Here is a 15,888-nt window from a genome sequence, read left to right on the forward strand (position 1 = left end):
AAATACACTCGGAAGTGCAACAAAAACTAGATGCCAATTCAACATACATAGAAACGAACTATTTAATACTGCCATATTCCAGACTCCATAATTATTACAGGACATTTTAAATGATGATTTGAAACTGGTTTAATGGCTAGTCAAACATCCTGCTGAGGACAATAAAAGACAATCACGTAGTAAATAAGACAGTCGAGCAGACTTCAAACAAGGCTAGTAGTAAGATATATCAAGATTGTTGTAAATTGGGTGTAAATCTCAAGAAATTATTTTTTCTTTTTGAAGGACCCTGAATGGAAAAATGGATGGAATGAGAATTCAGCTAGGGAAGAATGCACAAGCGGAATTTCTGAAATGATTGCTCTAGAACTATGTACAAAATACGCTAACATAGATGTGAATTTATACATAAGTTTTTGTGTTGAAGATATCAAGGTAAGAAATCTTAATATTTAGATATAATATTATTATCTGTAAAACATGACCCTTTCATTCAAAATGAATTAATGCTAACCATCAACATTTATCAGTTGATGTTAATAATGAGCAAGTGAATATCGAAATTGTTTAAAAAAAACAATTAAAAAAAACGATGAATGTAGCTCATACGTATTCGTGATTTAGATATAAATAATGTGAAAAAAGATGTGTAGACGTAAATATCACAGTTAATGAAATAAGTTAAATTCTATATTTTTTGTTTGTTCAAACCCTGTTCCGAAATTACAACAACTAAAATTATCTTACCTCCTATACATTTCTAGGAATATGATTGGTTAAAAGCGTCCTCGTGGAAACAGTGTATATTTAATATTAGGAGAGTTGGGAGGCGGGGCTTATTTCATACACGGTTAGTGGTGGTGTTACGTCCCTTTATATTCCATATAAGGTAATAAGGAGGCAGGGCTTTTCATACACGGTTAGTAGTGGTGTTACGTCCCTTTAGAAAAACAAAACAGTCCTGAGAAAACATCTTTTTAACGGTTTCAACAGACGAAGAAAGTGATTATAAAGTGAAATAAATTCATAAAACACATTTAAATCTAACAATTAAGTTGTCATTGTTGGCATCTGTTTTTGTAGGATTAATGGAAGTAGTTTCTTAATCATGTTAATGCTAACTGTATTGAAGACTTGCTCGTTTTGATAGGCCACTAGTCTAAATTTTACACGTTAAGATAGTCGGTAAGATAAATTTGTTACATAGTGTGCTAGTGACGTAATACGGTATATATGGGGTCAGTAAATTCAATATTGGGGTTCGAGCTTCGTTCTCATCCCATATGGAATATACTGATCCCATATATACCGTATTAGGTCACTAGGACACTATGTAACTAATATTATCTTACCTCCTATACATTTCTAGGAATATGATTGTTTAAAAGCGTCCTCGCGGAAACCGTGTATATTTGATATTAGGTTAGTTGGGAGGCGGGGCTTATTTCATACACGGTTAGTATTGGAGTTACGTCCCTTTAGGAAAACAAAACAGTACTGAGAAAAATCTTAAAGGTTTCAACACACGAAGAAAGTGATGATAAAGTGAAATAAATTCATAAAACACATTTAAATCTAACAAGTTGTCATTATTGGCATCTGTTTTTGTAGGATCAAAGGAAATAGTTTCTTAATCATGTTAATGCTAACTGTATTGAAGACTTGCTCTTTTTGATAGGTCACTAGTCTAAATTTTACACGTTCAGATAGTCGGTAAATTTATTCGTTACATATTGTGCTAGTGACGTAATACGGTATATATGGGGTCAGTAAATTACATATGGAATTTACTGACCCCATATATACCGTATTAGGTCACTAGCACACTATGTAACTAATAATATACTACTGCCACTGAAAATTCCGTTTATTAGATATAGAAAAAAACGTAAATATATATAAAATAGGAAATATGAATGTATTAAGAATTCGTGTTTTATAGTAAACCCAGGCACATTTGAGTCGGCTATTCTTTTTCATGTTCCTTTCAATCATATAGCTAGTTTCTAAGGTTTCCGTGTGTATTTTCATTCGCGGTTTCCTATGTTTAAGTTTCAGAGGACTGGTCCGGATGAAGGTAGATCTAGAAATGGACAAAATTTATGAAGTGAAATTTTATTGATGAAACTTTACATTAAAAAAAAAATCGAAAAGAATGTTTGACGTCGTGGCGTTATAAATTGCATAGACATCTTTCTTTTATTCGCTAGACACGAATGAACAACTTTCATATTTCTGATTTGGTACAGGCATTTTCTTATGTAGAAAATGGTGGATTAAAACTATTTCTTTTTATTTTCAATATTTGTATTATTAGTTCACTTCAAACGAATGTGTTGACCGCTATATGATATGGAATATAGATTTCATATGTTAGTATATCATTATACAAAAGTGCCCAGACGGGTTTTCGATAAAGACATTTTAAAGGATAATTTTTATTTTATTTTCCCTATGATATTTATATGCTTTTTACACATTCATATTTCCATTTAGTTGCATTTCTGTAAATATTGGCAATGCAATTTTCCATAAGAACTCCTTTTACGGCTAAAACTGTACCACTTTTACTATGAAGTTTTGAAAAAAATCTTATCCTAGAATTGAAAGTTCATAAGCACCACAATTTTTGTTCAAAGGTCAAAATATAGGGCTGTGCGGCATATTTTCAACGTTTGTATGACCTGAACTTTTTAGAGTTTAAACTAACACTAATTTTAAGCCTACTCCTACCTCCAATGAAAGGTTACCACAGATTTCAATGTAAACCATATGAACATGTATATTTACTGGTAACATTCCAAAGTTATGTCTCTGTGAGATAGAACACAGAGAGCATAACTGGGAACCAGTATGTAAACAAAATTAATTTTCTATGAATATTCAAGATCTCCCCAAAAGAGGTGTGTTTTGAGAAACAAAGTGCAACCTTTACACATTAATTCAATTGTCTATACTATTATATATTAGTGAATATAAACGATATTTCTAGTTTAACATTGTGAAATGAATTTTAACCAACAGACTGCAGGAAGCGCAGATTACATTCCATATATGGTTTCATTAATGGAAGGAGTATGTAAACTAGAAATATCTAGAAACGAGTCTTTGTTTAGCAATACCTCTGGCAACGATGGCCTATCTATCTTGGACACGATACTTGATCTTATGTGTCCAAATAACTGCCACAACAACGGTGTATGTAATAAAAGTATGTTGTATCAACTATCTATATGTATCGACTTATTATGTGTATGAAATTTCTGTTAACTTAGCCCGAGTAAAGCTCTAATAGTGAACTAAGTAATTAGATTCAAATTTCATCATTGTGATAATTCTGTTTAATTTTTAAAGAAAAGACAATTTATGTAAATTCATACTTTGTATATCTAAATATCTTTTTTTTTCATTTTTGCAAATTTATGTACACTTTTTATTTCGTAAATAGAAGGACATTTTAAATAGTCACATACAAAACCGCGTCCATATTAATATTTAAGACAATATGTTTAAACACTAAATAAATGAAACATGGAAAGTATGCTTTTATGCATTTAATCAAAGTCTTAAAAATGAGACAGATGAAATGCTAAATGTTATCGTCTTTATAATATATCATTTTAATTGGTAACTTATAAAAAGTGTACTTTATATCTTCAATGTATTGCTTTTAGCTGAATGTATTTGTGATAACGGTTATATTGGATTTGACTGTTCAATGACACTAGCAGATGCACCAAAATCAATCACTGTCCCTGATGATGGTCTATGTGGAACAAAGTCCAGAGGCTGTAAAAAGACCAATGTATTTGGAGTCTTTAATGCTCCAACTGTTTACTGTAAATTAAACCATTTCACCGTAAGTCAAATTTTGAATCAAAAGTAAGACTTATATTTGACAGTAAAATCAGTTATCAGTTTGATTTGATCATATTCCAAACATATGAAATATAAGAGATCAAGATTTTCTAAGAAACTTGAATTCTCCAAAATATTATTTTGTTGTACTGGTTTTCGAAAGAAATTTATGTGACAAAAATAAGTTTAATAAAATTGAGAATGGAAATGGGGAGTCTTAAATGCAGCGAGAAATTCCCGAACCCGGAGGTGTCCTTCAGCTGGCATAATGCATGTCTTGTTTATAGCAGGAACATTTGTGTTCATTATTATAATTAAAATTACGAGATAGCTAAATATTGCTTAATTTATACCAGAACAATATTCCCGACCGTGAGAGGGCTGTATAGCCAGTCGATGTCTTAAAACACTTCCATGATCATAGAACAACATGCTGAGCAAGATATATGTATCTTCCTAGATATAAACATGCAAACTCTTTGAAGGGTACTATTCCAGTTAAATACATTATTCCGATTTTGGGCAAACCATTTTTCTAAAACATACTCCTTAAATTAAGAAAATTCAATTTCATTTAGTCAAGACGGATAAATGTATGCATGTTGAAGCAAAGATCGGTGATGATGATGGAGAAGAACTGTTGACATTCCCATGTCTGATATTCTGTCCACTTTTTTGTTTATCATGTTTGTATTTTTAAAAGAGCTGAACGTTTCATGCAATAGTAGTGCGTCTATATGAAAACAATATTGGAAGTCAAAACTTATTTTGGAGCTGTACACTGAATACCAAATTTAAAGGCGGTTATTATTTTATTTTGAAAGATAATTCATGTAAACATGGTGCATGAAATCCAAACATTATGTTGCTTAGAAACCATTGCACTAATGCATACTTAATTAGTACACTAAGTTTTACTTTTAATCGATTAAAATATGTTATATTAGTGGTTGATGGTAGAAAACTGGTAGATGAGGTAGCAATTATTATTTGTTTGTGTTTATTATGTCTAATTTGTAAATTAAACTTAAGCTAATCAGCTGTTCAAAAAGTTGGTGGTTAATTAGTTTGTTTATGAATACTATTGTTTATAAAGCTCTGTTATTACTAGGTTGGAGAGAATGGAAAACAGATGAGTGGTACTGAGACATTTGTATCAGCGGTTTACTCCTATGAAAATTTAATTTCCTGTGAATTTCCAAGCACAAGAAGGAGACGATCAACTGACAATATTCCTGAAGGATATGACATATCTTTGTCATTTGATCAGACCAACTATGGTGACACTGTTTCTATCATTATATATGATGATGACTGTTTCACTTGTAACTCGACATCAATCATTTGCATTAAATTAGTAAGTTTTATTTCTTTTGATGTGCATATCGTCAACTAATAACCATAGCATATAGAGTTTTTTCTTTGCAGAAAATGTTAAGCAGAAAAATAATACCTAAATGAAAATCATATGCTTATAAGTTTAAGGATGTACTTAGACTCCTTGGTGTTTTCCATACAATACAATTTAAAGTATTTTGCCCCATAACACCCATTTATTTTTTTCATATAAGACTTAATAGCTCATGAAAGGTCATTTACCAAAGTTTTAAAAGATTTTTGATTTTCTTTCTTTTGTTTTGAGACCTAAATATTACTCATGCAATTATAAGGTAAAAGTTCGACTCAGCCTTTTCCCGCCATATTTAAATTTCAAATATCTCGAAAAGAAGGTCCATGACCTATCAATATTTTTAGCTTATCTTTATCCTTGATTGATGCTCTACCAGCTTATAGTATCAATTTTAATTTCTTAATTTCTTAATTTTTACATAACCTCACCTAAGTACATCCTTAAGGACTGCCAACGTGACCACTCTAAAAGACAGAAGGAGAATCATAATTTTTTTTTCTCTTTTTAACAATTGAAATTTTAAAGGTTACTGTTTCAACATCATTATATTAATATTTTCAAATATTGCCTAGATCAATATATTAGCTTTAATTTCATTTTCAACCATTTATTGCATCACTTAACATGTGATGGTTTCCAGTTATCAACATACAAGTTCCTGCATCCTGACGATACTTAATAATTGGCGTTGCACAAGGTCATACTTTTGAGTGTTTTTTTACATATTAACGTTAAATGTTTTTGAGGTGTAAAGATTGATATTTTTATCTAGGAAATATGTTTTTTTTTTATTTAGAATGTAAGTTTACATTTACTTTCAATAACTGTGAGGACTTTTACTTACGTATTTTGTGTAATTTGTGTATATTTCTTTTCATTTTTCTTTTCTTTTTGCACGCACACATAGTTTATACTATAAGGATTAAAATATAATCTTAAACACCTCTACATCTTGGATTAAAAATTACTTTTAGGTAGCAGTATTACTTCAGGGTTCCGAGTATTACACCGAAATGAATTTGAAGAGGCTATCCAATGTAAAACGATAACCCAATATTTCGGATAAAATAGAATGCAAGGATGTATATGCGTCTTATAAAAATAGATATTGCTTAAAAATGTTGGAATATGCCAAGTAGAAATTCAAAACGCATATATTGAGAAGAAACGCTTTAATCGTCGGAAAACAACATGACGGCAACAAAAAAAAAAAAAAAAAAAAAACGACAGAAAGATAATCAATCCCACGAAATAATAGATAAAAAAGAACAAACAGATCAACATGCATCTATCAAAAGCCAGTTGCTTCGGAGTGTTATATATGATATATAACTGTTCAATATATTTATTTTAGGATTCTTGTTCAAATTTTACAACAGGGACACAATCTTGTAAGTATTTAATGGCATTGTTACTTCTCTTCTACTATATAATGACCGCCTTCAACACGTTGAAGTTTACGTCACTTGTACTGCGCATTGCTTTGTGAAGATATATATACAGTGAAATATAACAAATTTGTGATAGTAAACAAAAAAAAAAAAAAAAAAAAAAAAAAAAAATTACATAGTGGTAGTGCATATTTTTAATTTATTATTTTTAAATATTAAGATAAAACTATTTACACATGATGAATTTACGGGCTGTAGGTGTAGTTTGAGACGGCTACTTTGAACGACTTTATAGAGTCGCTCATCACAATACTCGGGCGAGCTTCCAGATTTTAATTGTGCGTGGGAAAAATGATTGTTGTCTTATTTGTGTTCGGCAGGATAGGATTTGATATGAGAGTGTGTGCATGTTCCTGGACTGTCTGAGCGGTTGAATTAATCTGTCTGTTTTTGTGATAGCAATGAGGTGATATGAAATTTTATAGAACATGACCAGGCGTGCATCGGTTCTTCTGTGTGCCAGGTCTCTCCATTTTAAATGATCTAGCATGTCACTAACGCTTGAGGTGTTTCTGTGTCGGTTAGTGACATATCTAGCAGCCCTTCTTTGTACTTTTTCTATCTTGTTAATATCCTCAGTAAAGTAAGGGTCCCAAACTGAACAGGCATATTCTAGCGATGGTCTGACTAAAGATTTATATGCCTGTTCCTTTACTGAGGTGGAACTGATGTTAAGATTCCTTCGAAGAAAACCTAGTGTGCTGTTGGGTTTATTACAGATGCTGTTTATGTGACTGTGCCATTTCAAGTCTGATTGAATTGTCACACCTAGGTATTTTGCCTTATCGACATGTTCAAGAATGTGGCCATGTAAAGTGTAATTGTATACGAATGGATTTTTATTTCGGCTGATGGACATGACATTACACTTGTCAGGATGGAAAGCCATTTTCCATGTATTTTCCCAAATACCTAGTGTGTTGAGGTCTTTTTGAAGGGTTTCGCAATCACTGTTTGATTTTATTACCAAATATGCAATGGTGTCGTCTGCAAATAGGCGTATGGTGGAATTTAGCCCAACTGGTATGTCGTTTATATAAAATAAAAACAGACTTGGGCCCAGAACAGATCCTTGAGGCACTCCGGACTTTACAGGGACATAGCCTGAAGTCTCACCCTCTAGGATAACTGCTTGGGTACGACATGATAAGAAGCCCTGTATCCATGCATTTGTTCTTGGTAAAAAAAAGAGACTATAATATTGCTTGTTTTCAACTGTTTGCATTTAGTATATTAAAAAGACATATCTTTGTTTCATGCCAGTTTCAGCACACTAGCCTTGAGATAAACTCCAAAAAGCCATAATACAAGCCAAAGCAAAATCAACAACAACAAAAAACTTTGGAATTCAAATACAGAACACACCTCAACGTATAGATTTGTTAATGAAAGACAACTACGAACTTATGAAAAACAGTTATTTTCAAACCTTGCAAACTGTATTTTTAAATGTGTTAAAAGAAAATTAAGGAACATGAAAGAATAAATTAGAAGGTGTTTTTAAAAACAGACAATTTTGCGATTTAAAAAGGCTAATATGCTGAACAAAACGCATCCAGTTCAACCGTCCATTTTCAGTATTGAATACCGATTTGATATGGTTTATCATATATTTTTTTCTATTATCAATTTTATAATTCTTTCTGCAATTATCAAACACGTTTCTTGGTTTTGTGGTAACGTGCTTTTCTCTAATGCCGGATATCGTAGGTTCGATCCTTTGACGGGCCAATCATTTGCTGCGTTTAAGCATGCGGCATTTATGAGAGAAAATAATGTACCAAGTAGGCTGATATGTCTTCCTGTTTATAATACGACTCTGCATTATGGTCTTACATAAGAGACTATTAGATTGATGGTTCATATTTTCAGAGCATTAACATTTTTTCGTCATGCATTTGCATTTTATTAACCACTGGACGTTAAACAGTCATTCATCTATTGTACATTGATTTTTTCCCGTTTAAAGCGTAATCTAAATTATAAATAGTCAATATGAGATTTTAACGTAACCGTGTGCATCATATAGAACATTTGGTACAATCACAGACATATAAAACACCTTCATACCGTTTTTGTCATGTACCACTCATATATCTATGTACATGTATATATATATATATTGCATGATAAGAATTTGCAGACGTTGTTCGTCAAGTCACTATAATCTCATGAAAGCTATTTAAAAAACACAATAGAACATATTTAATTTGTAATGTATAATTAAATTGTAATAAAGATGTATCTGTTTTTTTCGTTAGCAACAAGCCAATTAAATCCTGCTACAACTAAAACAAACTACGTAGAGATGGCAACACAGAAGGCTCATGATACAGGTAGTTTCATAATAGTCATAACGTAGGGGGATAGGAACTTTTCTATAATGAATTCTTAAATGATTTTATCATTAAGATAAATATAAATTACAATTATCATTTGTATAAACTTTATCATATATCATGATATGAAGTCTGTTTTTAAGAATCTTAATTGTGATTGATGTACGAATTATTTTAAGTGCAGTAAACCTTGTTTAACATTTGATGATCGAGTTTGAAATTACGGATTTGTATTAGATACAATACAAAGGTAACAAAGAAACTGGTCAGTAACAACTGTTGCCGTAACGTTTTTCTGCAAGGATAGTCAGTTCCAAGGCGATAACGACAAACCAGAAAATACTGATTTGTATCACTACAATATAATCATTGAGTAATTATGGTGAGGTTGAATTCCCTGTCATCTATTCATCATCCACGCACGAATTTGTCAGAAAAAAATGTATATCTATGTACCTTAACCTCGCTTTCAGGTATAGAGATGTGCTTATTTTTCTGAGACAAGTGTTTGTGACCACCCACAAGATATTCAGTACTTCCATACTTTGATTCTCATTACTGAAGGCCATACGGTTGCCTTCATTTCCTTGCAGCTATTCATTTGAACTCTGTTAGATAGTTGTCTCATTTTCAATCATACCAACATCTATTTTATTTTGTTACTTTCTTAAGTAAATATCTGTCAATGTATATAATTTGAAATTTAGTCAGATATGAAAAAATGTACATAAACAAATTGATATGTTTTAAATATAGAATCGGAAGAGTCCGGTATGTCACCTGGAATTTACGGTGCAATTGGTGGAGCCATAGTCTTGGTTACCGTGATAGGCGTGGTGATATACAAATGGGGAATAAGAAAGCAAAGGTTGTATTAAAACTATTATATACATTTCATTGACACAAATAGTATCTAAAACTTAAGAAATAAAATAGAAGTAATATTTAAGTGTCAAGACATTTTTATTGTAAAGACAAGTGTTGACGTTTACCCCTCAAAAAGGCTGAACTTGAGAAGTTTGTATAAGTTGATAAAATCGCCATTACTTCAACCTAATTAAGGCATAAGGAAAATTGAAGTGTTTAATTAACATAACTAATACTCAAGTCAGATAGAGTATATATTGAATAGCAAACATAGTGTACAGTATACATGCAGATCCATTTGTCGACGCATGTGATTATTACTATGTTTCTGGTAACAAATACCAAACTGAATGCAAATGACATGTTTTTACTAAATTCGGCAAACAGTGAAAGTTTAACTGATTTTTTTCAACAGTTAAAGAATGATTATACGTTAATTTTTAAAACAGACATACTCCCTATCTAATCATTGTTTTGAGTATGAAACATTGTATAAATGGAGATACTATAAATGCACTATCTATTACCTACTCAATTCATCTGATAAATTTAGAAACTATCAATAAATATAAAAATGAGCAGTCTTTCCACTCAAATTAGGCGCAGATCAAACAATTCTAATAATATGGTTACTTTGTTTCAGTGGAACTAAAAAAATCCTTGCCGAGGGTATTGAATCCATTACAAAAGGTTCCAACAGTGGATGTAGTGGAACAGCTCCAACTGCAACTAACTTCCCAACACATTATATTAGAGAACAAAGCGATCTGTCCTTTAGCTGGCCAGAAAGTTCTAGACCAAATACGCCAGCAAATCTCTTCCTTGCTACATCGAAAAAAGCATAAAAGGACGGATTTTCAACATTTTTACAGCTGATTTCCTAATGATTGTAGAGTAAAACTTTGGTTAGCTTGCTTGCTTTGTTTGTATAATGTGAAATAACGCTTTGTGATTAGGATTATCTTCAAACAATATATACATAGACATAATTAAACCTGTATATATTATGTTTAATTTGATTTGACGTTATACCAATTGCAATTGTACAATACTAGTATACAAAAAAGCAAGCAAAGTCTTGTCCTACATGCATTAAGAATTTATCTGTAAAGATAGAAAGACATGTTGTATAAACCCGGTGTTTATCTGATTAATGTGTGCATTTTTTTTTTATGGATCTTGACTAGCAAATAAAACATTTCTCACAATAGTGTGCATAATAGAAAAATTTCTATTTAAAAATGGAGAATAATGTTTTTTTTAGTAGATGCTATCGTATTTGTCAAATATTTGCAAAGGTACAATAAAAAAAAGTCATATGTGTTGAATTAACGTACTAACAGTTTTACGAAATCACTCTAATACTTAGGGGATGGATGTTTTAATTTTTGTTTTTAAATAAGTAATTGGATTCGACTCAAAATTTGGAATTCGACAAAAAAACCAACATACAGAAACCTTTTAAAAACTCATTTAGATGTTCTTAATATTTAGTCTGTCAGATAGCAATAACTTATCTTTAAATTTGTCTAACATATTCGCATTATAGGTATTGATAATTCTTTCATCAAACCTCCCTAAAATGCACTCAAAAAACTATTTTGATATTTTAGAAACGACTGTTGTCATGTCTACTATGTTATACTTTATTATTAACTTAATATAACTCATAATGATGTAATTTGAAAACTGAAATTTCATATCTGTTTATGTATGACAATGTAATTATTTGCAGTGGATTTATATTATATATTGTGGTTTTATTTAATTTTTTGATATCCCATTACTTAGTTACTTATTTAAATAAACCTAATTCAAAGGTAAAATGGTACAATTGTGGGGATACGGTTCATTTGTGTAAATTGAAAACAAAATTGAAGGATACAATGTTAAACATTGAGAATGGAATATCTATTTTATAATAAAGATATAAAGATAGACTGCTTATTGTTGTTTGCTTTCTTTCCATTCATTTACAATTGCAAATTTAGTGATATTTATGTATTAAAAATACGAAAAGGTGTATTTAAAATAGCCAAGTCTAAAGTGTAACGGTCTTTTCAAGACGACTAAGACAAGATAAAGGCATTTAATATGCTTTATTTTGGTATTTATTTGCGTTTTTATTGTTGCTCTTCCACACTGTGCTACTAAATACCTTTTTGAGGTAAAAATACGGAATGCATGACAAAAGAATGATACCGATGTGTGTAAAATTAAGAATGGAAATGGGGAATGTATCAAAGAGACCACAACCCGACCAATGAGCAGCAATGCTGCGAGAAATTCCCGCACCCAGAGGCGTGCTTCAACTTGCCCCGAAACCAAAATGTATGCTAGTTGATAAGAGCTTGTTATCTTAATCAAATTAATTGTCCTTGATATTTTGTTATGCCTTTTATGCTCTGTAGTTAAGCTCGCAATTTTTTCATCTTTAATTTATTTTCTTATATTTGAAACGATTTGAGTTTATGATTTCGCGTTAATATTCTACTCCCGAAAGTCGGGTACATATGTAGTGCATGCCAATATATATTTTTTTTCGAAGTATTTTTCCCCAAAAGCGAGATTTAAAAAAAACTGTCAATTGCATAATAAAGGCAACAGTAGTATACCGCTGTTCGAAAGTCATAAAACCAATCTTGGTTATAAACTAAAACCGAAGGAAACACATCAATTATATGAGGCATACAACGATACAATAGAAACACTGAAGTGCAACAACTATCCAAACGACAATGCAACACGCACACACAAACGAACTATAAGATAACAACTGCCATTTTCCAGACTTGGTACAGGACATTTTTAGAAATAAAATGGTTCGTTGAGGTAGCACTCCACAGTTAGGTGTGTAGTTTCGCATTTTGGCCCCTGTGGATTTTTCAAATATGAGAGCTAGTGTGCAATAAAATTCATTTTTGGATAGCTGAGTATTAAAATAGCCTTTGTATTGGGTTTATATGAACATCAAGATTATGTAATGTATGTAATATAGGCTGTTTTCTGTATGACAGTCCGTATTTGCAGGGAAGGTCTATTAACAGGACAGATAAAACCAGGACACTTTTTTTCGATACGTTTTTATCTGTAACTTTTGTTTTACTCAACATATGGTTAAAATTTTAATTGTATAATAAAGAAGAAAGTATTTACTAACATTATTATTAAAAAAAATATATAAAAAAAATTAAGAAGTAAGAAAAAATCTGCCAGGACAGTTATATTTTAAGAAAAAAATGGCTGAAATTGCCGTGAAAAGTTTACTTATAATTGGAATATTTTCTCCAAAACAACTGTCTGGCATAATATTTTGGTACGATTGTAAAGTTTATGGAATATCAATTATAAAAATCTATAATCTTATTTTTTTTTCATCTATTAAAGGTAAAAAAATCTGCCAGGACAGTAGCCGATTACATTAGAAAGTTTGTTGAAATTAGTTCAGAATCAAAATATAAAGTTGAATATCTTCTTCAAAATAAATGTCTGGTAAACAAATGTTAGTTCATTGGAAAGTTTAGAATATACGCTTTATGAAAATATAAAATTATATGAATTTTTATGTCATTAACGTAAAAAAAATCTGCCAGGACAGTAGCCTACTCCATTAAATTTTAAGCTAAAAACGGCTGAAATTGCCGAGAATATTTTGCTTATAATTGAAATAATTTCTCCAAATCAACTGTCTGGCATATTATTTTTGTATGATTATAAAGTTTAACGAACTTTTATTTCTAAAATCTACAATTCAATAATTTTTTCGTCTTTTAAAGGTAGGAAAATCTGCCGGGACAGTAGACTATTACGTCAGAAATTTTGTTGAAATTAGTCTAAGGTCATAATATAAAGTTTAATATCTTCTTCAAAATAAATGTCTGGTAAACAAAAGTAGGTTCATTGTAAAGTTTAGAGTATAAGCTTCCAGAAAATATAAAAAAATATGGACTTTTATTTCATTAACATAAAAAAAATCTGCCAGGACAGTTGCCTTATGCGTAAAAAAATTCGCTTAAAACCAAATTAATCTTTTCTTCAAAATTAATGTCTGGCAAGAACAATCATGTTTATAGGAAAATTCGAATATTCAGCTTTATGGAAATATGAAAGAAAAAAAAATTTTGTAAACATAAAAAAAAATCTGCCTACTATGTAAATACAATTATAAGTGTGTTTATTAAAATAATATTTACTTATTTGCTATGTTGAATAATTTGATCTATTTTCAGATTATTAAAGGCAGCAGACATATCGTTGAAAGGGCATGGGCTTATATTTTATTAATCAAAAACATTTCAATTATACACATACATATATATAAAATAAATAATCATGCAAAACAATAAAAACCATGAAACAGGGGATAATCGAGCAATATTACAAAAAAAAAACCAATTTAAAAAAAAAGAGCACTAATCAAATACGAATGAACAATAAGCACTATGAAAATATATACAGATGTTCTATACAAAAAGCATAAAAATATGGTTTTATAATTGAGTATGAAATGTATCAAAAGGTTAGAATATAGCACTAGTCTTATAACTTTTAATAATGAATGGCCGGAGAAAAATTGCATCTATATACCCAGAGTGACACGTGCTCACAGTGATCACCGGATTAATTAAGTTAATTATCACACGCTTAAAGCGTAATATACATTCTATAATTTAATTACTCTTTGATGCTTGCGGTAAAATTGAGATCTAATCAAATTTTACTTTAAAATCTACAATTAGTAAGTGTTTCGATGTGTATTGTTTTCAATTGTAATTTTGATAAATAATTAGAACCAAACAAACTTACTTCTCAAAGGTATTTATCACCACACGCTCACTTTATGGTTGACTGACTACAGAATACACAGATTAAATTTTGGCACGTGCCATTATTAAGTTATAGGACGGCTGATAGGCAGAAAATCTATTAATTTCTTTATTTTTATATTATAATTGGGTCTGTTACTTTAATTTAGTATCAAAATTATATGTCAGACAATCGCAATAAATAAACTATTGCATTTACAGTTAAATAGCGTTGTGAAAGTATACAGAAATTAAATGGAGTAGGCTACTGTCCTGGCAGATTATTTTTGTGTCAATGAAATAAAAGTCCATATTTTTTTTTATTTTCTAAAACCTCATGTTTCAAACTTTCCAATGAACCAACATTTGCTTACCAGACATTCGAATTGAAGAAGATATTTAACTTTATATTTAGATTTAGAGATGATTTCAACAAAATTTCTAACGTAATCGGCTACTGTCCTGGCAGATTTTTTTAACTTTGAACACCAAAGAAAATATCAAATTATAGTTTTTTATAAACATTATTCCCTAAACTTTATGATCGAACAAAAATAATATGCCAGACAGTTGATTTTGAGAATTTATTCCAATTATAAGTAAATATTTCTCAGCAATATCAGCCATTTTTTTCATTAAAATTAACTGTCCTGGCAGATTTTTTTTAACTTATAGATTTTTTTTATATATTTTTTTTAATAATAATGTTAGTAAATACTGTCTTCTTTATTATACAATTAAAATTTTAACCATATGTTGAGTAAAACAAAAGTTACAGTTAAAAACGTATCGAAAAAAAGTGTCCTGGTTTTATCTGTCCTGTTTTTAGACCTTCCCGTATTTGCATGTCCCTACCATACATTGGTCCGGCAATTATTGTAATGTTTTTTTCCAACTTTTTATCGCACGAACTTTGTGATTGGATTTTACGAAAAAATGAGGCGAAAGACACCCATTTTTTATTTGATCATTAGAAAGATTTATGAAAACAGTTTCTAAAAAGGTATCACTCAAAGGCATTGAAATTCTAGTTTGATCCAAATTTTGAGGGCATATGTGACATGTCCACCCCCCTTTTTGCAATATTTTATGGTAAATAAATGCAGAATGTTGCCATGGATACACATAAAAGGAATTAATTTTCACTCTTTTAACTT

At 30.4% G+C, this 15,888-nt stretch overlaps 1 protein-coding gene across 1 annotated transcript; it reads left to right on the forward strand.

Moving 5' to 3' along the window:
* Nucleotides 1-332: 332 nt before the first annotated feature.
* Nucleotides 333-11,826, forward strand: LOC143081758 (uncharacterized). Its single transcript, XM_076257474.1, has 8 exons — nucleotides 333-435; nucleotides 3,025-3,211; nucleotides 3,675-3,859; nucleotides 4,970-5,215; nucleotides 6,624-6,660; nucleotides 8,982-9,056; nucleotides 9,816-9,927; nucleotides 10,570-11,826. The coding sequence occupies exons 1-8, from the start codon at nucleotides 355-357 to the stop codon at nucleotides 10,769-10,771; spliced, it is 1,125 nt and encodes a 374-aa protein (XP_076113589.1). The 5' UTR covers nucleotides 333-354; the 3' UTR covers nucleotides 10,772-11,826.
* The last annotated feature ends 4,062 nt before the right edge of the window (nucleotides 11,827-15,888 follow it).

This window comes from Mytilus galloprovincialis, chromosome 7, assembly GCF_965363235.1.
Source record: "Mytilus galloprovincialis chromosome 7, xbMytGall1.hap1.1, whole genome shotgun sequence".
Lineage (NCBI taxonomy): Eukaryota > Metazoa > Mollusca > Bivalvia > Mytilida > Mytilidae > Mytilus > Mytilus galloprovincialis.